We start from the raw sequence: 7,149 nt of genomic DNA, 5'->3' as shown, positions 1-7,149 counted from the left end.
GAGCAGGTGTTGGGGCAGGTGGAGGTGCTGGGGTTAGCGCAGGTGTTGGTGTAGGAGCAGGGGCTGGTGTTGGTGCCGGAGGTGGTGCCGGAGCCGGAGCCGGAGCCGGTGCCGGTGGTGGTGCCGGTACAAATGGCAGAAGAAATAACAGAATCGAAGGAAACGATGGAAAATTTTAAACAAAAGAAAGCTTAGTAAAATGGTCCATTGATGTAATATATAAATGACGGGAACATTGTATTGTTCATGAATAAAACATGGCCCATGATCATGTATTAATTAATATTTTGTAGAAATGTTATGTTTGTCGTATCTTACAGAATTGATTATGAGACCATAAAAATTAAAATTGATTATCTTTTTGTATGTTTATCTTCATTTTCTCGATGGATTATAATAAGTAACGACATATCTTCCATTGCTACGTTTTTATGCATGCATGCGTTATTAATTTAGTTGCATACATTATTTAGTATTTTTATTATCTATTTATATATTTTTTTTAATTTTTTCTATTATAATCGATTACTAAAAAATTATTTATATATTAAAATTAGTCACTAATTATATTTTATGACATATATTTAATATGAGTGATTAATTTTAATAATATATTAAATTTTAATTATTAAAAAAATATCTTAAAAAAATATTTTAAATGTTTTTATCTAAATAACTTTTCTAATCTTAATTTACACATGACATAATCAATTATAAATGAATAGAAGAACTAACTAGTTCATTATGCTGTTCCTCCTTTGTTATACGTGATCTAATAAGTTTCATGATGTCTTCTAGTTAAGTTTACATTTTCTTACTTATTGCTCCATTCATTTGAAGGTGAAAATTTAGGTAAAAATTTAGGTAAAGTCGACGTGAAGTTGATACCTAAAAGTCGTTAGATGATTTAATTTATTTGATTAAATTTTAATCTAACAAATCTGAAATATCAACTTTACATAAAGTTGACTTTACCTGAATTTTCACGTTATTTAAATCGTTTACATAAAGTTGACTTTATCTGAATTTTCACCTTATTTGAATCGTTTTTGTTACGTGGCTGCATGTATTATATATATATATATAAAAGCCTAATTTTATGAATAATTTGTGTTTAATTTATTTTTTATAATATATTTTAAATTTTAAAAGATGATATATTTTTATAGTTTTTAAATTAAATAACAATTTTTAATTTTTTTTAATAAGTTAGATATTACTTTTTATACATTATAACAATCACCAAATCATAAATCATCATAACGAGGGAATATTAGCAATCCAGCCTTCTTTGTCAATAAAAGACATGTCCAAGAATTGATGAAGGCCAGAGGCCCTTAAATGTTTCGTCCATGGCACACGATAAGATGTGTTTGCTCCTGGTCCTGCGTTTCCCTCTTCTACAAACGTTATCTTTGATCTGCAATAATAATCATATGAAAAAGTATAAGTAGACAATAAAAATATTAAATAATGTGAATAATAGATATATTGGATGTTCATTTCATTAGATGTATGGATGATTATTCTAATATTAAGATTTAGATGGATAATTTATATGTGTAATGTGTTTTTATTTGATTGGTAGTTGTTCATGTTGTTTAAAAAAGTCATTAGTTATCCAGTATAACTCTAAATAATAACTAAAAAATTTATTATTTAATTTTTTTTATAAAGATTCTGGCCTTTTTAATGGATAGAAATTTTTATCCTTTACAACTGTTTAATTTTATAAACTTTTTGTATTATAATCTATAATGTGAGAAGAAACTAGTGTTTCCTTTAATAAATAAAAGTATGTATGAGGTATGCATGAATCTTACACATTGTGGTGCAAAGATTCCCAACCCTCTGGTCTAACGACATCTGAAAGCACAGAATTGGCAACAATAACTCTGCCATAAGCATTCAAAGATCTTCCAAGAATGGCTTTTCCTCCAGTTCCAGTTATGTTGCAATTCTTGAACACATAGCCGCTGTTGTCATCTTCTTCCCTTTTGTTTGCTGTGAAAACCCCATCTACTTTGGGACCAAGTCCCATTGAGAAAAATAGCGTGCTTCCCTCAAACATTGATTGACCACTCCCAAAGATGAAGTCAACTCCACCCTGAATGTAACAACCCTTATAGTAATGGCGGCCATATGAATCGAACAGGGTATCTTGTACCCCTATAAATTGACAATCGTAGAAAGCAATTTTGTCTTCATGAACCCTTGCTGCTACTGCTTGAACCACCTTGCCTGTGTCTACAGTGTTATATGTGTTCTGCATCATGAAAATTTTTATTGTTCACATTTTACTAAACCTATATAATCATAAAACTTTGAGATACATATGCATGGCATGGTTCATTTAATTTAATTTCATGCAATCAACGTTAATTTGGTATTGGACTTTTTTTTTTAAATATATATTAGTTAGTTACTGTGATACATAAATATTGATATAGACATGGGATAGGATACAATACAGATATAGAGATATACGAATTTAAATTTTTTTATAAGATATAAAAACACAACATATATAAAATATAAAATATAAAATATTTTTTAGATAAATTATAATAATATTTTAGTATTTTATTGACATTAAAATATAAATTAATTTTTTAGATTATTTTTAATGTTTTATATTTATTAAAAATGAGGTTGAATATACTATCATGTGTGTTCAAATATATTCGAAAAAATTATTTTTTATTAAAATACGATTAAACACAAAAAAATACGTGTATCAAACAAATATTTACGTGTTGTATTCAAAATATGTCTGAGAAAAAAAAGTCTGTATTTGATAATTTAGTTACCTTGAAGGCAATGGCGTTTGCAACAATGTTCGATGCTTTAATGTTGAAAGTAGCAGTGAAATGTGCATTGCCGTGGTCATTCCATTCAATACTGGTGGAACCCCCGCCGCCTCCTTTAAGATATATGCAAGGTTTGTCGCTCTCAATTACCACCTTTTCTCTGCACATATAATCATATCAAAATGACGTATATAATAATGTAATCACATACATTATCATAAGAGAAAAAAAGATCACCTGTAAACGCCTGGGGAAATTTGGATATGAACCCATTGAGAGTTTCCTGAGGGGACAGAATCAATGGCACTTTGAACTGTTTTGAAGTTTGCATTTCCTGATTGACTAACAGTAATCGTCTTCGGTGGTTTCCTACAATCCTCGCATTTACAAACACTTGTAAGACCAATTATTAGCATTGAAACCTTGAAGAAAAAGAATTTAGGAACCTGCATTTTTTTTTTCTCCTGCATGCGATAATAAATGTAGTGCCAATAATCTAGGCACTGCCACAAATAATCCTTAAATAAAGGCGAGTACGGATTTTTTTAAAATAATAATTTAAACATTATAAGGTAAACTTTTTTTTTTTAATTTATACCAAAATACTTCGACAAATTAAGAGTTGAAAAATAATTATTGATAGGTGATTTAGCAATGTCTGTTATTTCTCCCAAAGGTATTTAACTATTTACTAATGCTCAGATAAAGATCGAATATCAAATTAATGATATTATATATATATTTTTTAACTCTATCCAGTATACAATTCATTGGGTTATACTTTTATTTATGATATATTTAGTATGTTATTGCGGATATACTATTTAGTTCTTATTTATGTGTTTTAGGAAAATAAAAAATGCTATCTACATAAAAAAATTAATTATTAAATTAATTATTATATATTTAAAAATAATTCTTATATCCGCATCAAGAATATGTAAATAAAATATTTATTTCTCGAGAAGGATCGGATAACTTACCTATCTAATCTAAAGACTGAATAGGTAAATAAAGGAAATCTGTTCAATTCATTTTATTTGTCATTTTAGCTATATGAACAAAAAAGAAACACCTTAAAATCAAATCTTGATTATGAAATATTGTAATAAAAATATTTTAATCCAATCCATACATCATTTAATTAACTTATTATATAAATGTTACAACATATAATTCTATATACTATTATTATATCTCTACAAAAATAAAAATATAAAACATATTTTAAGGAGATTTACAATTTGTTTGAGAACTTTTAATGATATAGAATGGAATTGAATTTTATCAAAAATTGAATTTTGGCCAGAATTAAATTAAATTATAGTGTTTGTAATGAATTAGTAAAGCTATAAAATTGAATTGGATTTCAATATTTAGAACATTTATCAAATAAATTAAAATTTTATATTAAACAACTTTATTTTTTATTAATATAATATCATATTCAAAACATAAATATATTTATTTATTAAATTATATGAAATAATTAAAAAATTATTTTTTTTAACTAAAGTTTTCTTCAACTAAAATTTTTTCACCTTTTCACTACAAGAAAAATGTTGAATACCGTCAGATTTATCATCGAATTTAGCGTCAAAAAGTAATGGTAGATTTACCATCGGATTTATCGACGAATTTACGTTTTCGATGGTAAATTCGTTAGTAATATTTAGAGAAAAACAAAAATAAATTGGCGCATTTTTTGGGTAGGATTTACCGTCGAAAAAATCCGACAGTAAACCCACTTAGTGAAACGTTGCATTTTGGTGACCCATAATGGTTTTTTGTCGGATTTTTTTTACGGTAACTGAGCCGTAAATTCAAAGTGCAAACCATCTTACCCCTCATTTGAATTTCACACACTCTCTCACTCATCCTTTTTCTCCACTCTCCCCAACACCACCATCTGCTGCCACTGAAACCACCACCATCACAGCCCTCTCTGTCACCGTCAACCCACCGCCGAGATCTCTCCCTTCTTAGCTTCTTCTTCTTCCTTTGCCCTCGTGAACAAGCACCCACCATCACGGCCACCACCTCTATTCCATCTTCTCTGTCGTCATCGGCAACCACAAAGTTGTTGTGACATCGCTCCTTTTCTTCTTCTTCTTCCCCTTCCTCTTGTTCTTCTTCCTTCTTCCCTTCTTCTCACTCTGGGCCACCCTAACTCGACCCCTGTCTCTCACGTTTTGCTCACCACTCCAAGTGTTTGCTCAAATTGCTAATTCGTATTCTATTTTAGTTAGAATTATTATTGGTTTAGGTTTTAATTATTAATTAGTATTATGCTTTAGTTAGATTTAATTTCTGTTAGTGAATTTTAGATGGTAAGGATAGGTTAGATTGGGTTATTAGGGTTTAAATTGTTAAAAGTGTTTGGATTATTGAACTGAATTACTGAATATTGTTGTTATAATTTTTTAAAATTATCTGAATTATGTTGATTCACTGTGTTACGGCTAGTTTTACTGAGATTTGATTGCCGGATTATTTGGATTATACTTGATTGTTGCTAGTTTTAAATTATTTGTTGCTAGTGTTGATTGTAAATTTAAAATTTGGGATGTCAATGGATATTTGATCTTGATTTTATATGATTAAGGCATTTATTTAATAGTACAAGATTAATTAATTCAGTCTTTTTTAATCTAATTATATCAACTTTATATGTTTAATTAGTGTTTGAACTTATATTAAGAAACAAATTTCAAATATTGAACTTAATGTTGTGGTATTAATTATAAGAATTACATTAGTATTATTATAATTTATTGTTGATTTGTTGTTCTGAATTTTTATTAATCGGTATGCTATTTGCAGATATGACAACAGATAGAGGTGTTGTAGATCAGACTACTGGTCGTGGACGTGATCGTAATCGTAATAGAAGGAGGATTTCTTCTAGTATCCTTGAAAATTCTGCATCCTCTTTCTCTGCTCTAACTACCCCCAACGACATCACAGGTTGTGGATTTATCATATCAGCCGTTCATCATGCTCCCTAACCCCAACTACGTCCCTCTATCTACGGCGACGCTACCTCCTCCGACCACTCAGCATCCCGCTGCCACGGTGACGCCACCTCTAGCAATGAAAGCTGCGGCCCCACAATCCTCTCACGGAAGTAAGGCAGCTGATGCCCCTCCACCATCTCCCATCGCAGGTTGACGATTTGGCCTGATGGCGTTACGGGTAAGTATCACCTTAAGTCTTCTATATTTTTTTATTATTGAATTGCTAAAAGTGTTTGATTATTGATTCTAGTTTAGTGGATTTAATTTAGGGTTGTAAGTTTGAATAACTGAAAGTATGTCATATTTTCTAATTATTGAACTGCTGAAATTAAAATGTTTGATTATTGATTCTAGTTTAGTGGATTTAGAGTTGTAGGTTTGAATGGTTGAAAGTGTTTCATGATTACTGATTATTGAATTGTTGAAATTAAAGTGTCTGATTATTAATTCTAGTTAGTGAATTTAAGTTTGTAGGTTTGAATAGCTGAAAGTATTTTATGTTTACTAATTATTGAATTACTAAAATTAAAGTATCTGATTATTGATTCTAGTTTAGTGAATTTAGGGTTGTAGGTATGAATGACTGAAAGTGTTTCATGTTTTTTTATTATTGAATTGCTGAGATTAAAGTATATGATTATTAATTTTAGTTTAGTGAATTTAGGGTTGTAGGTTTGAATGGCTGAAAGTGTTTTATGTTTAATGATTATTGAATTGCTAAAATTAAAGTGTCTGATTATTAATTCTAGTTTAGTGAATTTACGGTTGTAGGTTTGAATGGTTGAAAGTGTTTCACGTTTCCTAATTATTAAATTGTTGAAATTAAAGTGTCTGATTATTGATTCTAGTTTAGTAAATTTATTGCCTGTTGTTCATTGATAGGTGATTTACCAATGTCTGTTATTTCTCCAAAGGGAGCCATTTAGATAAAGATTTTAAAAACGTCTTTTTTTTAAAGATGTTTTTTAATAATTAAAATTTAACACGTATAATCAATTAAATCGTGTTAATTTTTGTTAAAATTAGACCAGAAAAATTAATTTGATCGAAAAAATGGTAAATCAAATTTTGAATTAGTCTAAATTAATATTATTTTTTATAGAAAATGACTAAAATACCCCTATTATAGAAAATGACTAAAATACTCCTATTATATATATTAATTTTGAGAATCCTAAATTCTAGCCTTTTTTTTCTTTAATGTCATAGGGTTAAGATTTAGAGTTTTTAAAATTTATATATATATAATAGGGGTATTTTATTTATTTTTTTATAATAGGGATATTATAGTTATTTTTTATAAAAAATATTAGTTTAGACCG

The 7,149-nt window shown here is 28.6% G+C and overlaps 2 protein-coding genes across 2 annotated transcripts in view; one reads left to right on the top strand and one right to left on the bottom strand.

Moving 5' to 3' along the window:
- LOC127748418 (glycine-rich cell wall structural protein) overlaps positions 1-179 on the top strand; it is a 1,325-nt gene extending 1,146 nt beyond the window's left edge. The window contains exon 4 of the mRNA XM_052262926.1: positions 7-179. Within this exon, the coding sequence (XP_052118886.1) occupies positions 7-179 (173 nt within the window). The remainder of the gene's footprint in view (positions 1-6) is intronic.
- A 1,078-nt stretch (positions 180-1,257) lies between these two features.
- Positions 1,258-4,838, bottom strand: LOC107492287 (probable pectinesterase 66). The gene is made up of 5 exons (XM_016113289.1): positions 4,647-4,838; positions 3,048-3,274; positions 2,811-2,970; positions 1,824-2,266; positions 1,258-1,420 (listed from the first exon to the last, which is right to left on the bottom strand). The coding sequence occupies exons 1-5, from the start codon at positions 4,836-4,838 to the stop codon at positions 1,258-1,260; spliced, it is 1,185 nt and encodes a 394-aa protein (XP_015968775.1).
- Positions 4,839-7,149: the final 2,311 nt, after the last annotated feature.

This window comes from Arachis duranensis, chromosome 6 (genome assembly GCF_000817695.3).
Source record: "Arachis duranensis cultivar V14167 chromosome 6, aradu.V14167.gnm2.J7QH, whole genome shotgun sequence".
Lineage (NCBI taxonomy): Eukaryota > Viridiplantae > Streptophyta > Magnoliopsida > Fabales > Fabaceae > Arachis > Arachis duranensis.
The sequence above is the reverse complement of the archived record's forward strand: the minus strand, read 5'-3'. Positions and strand labels throughout refer to the sequence as shown.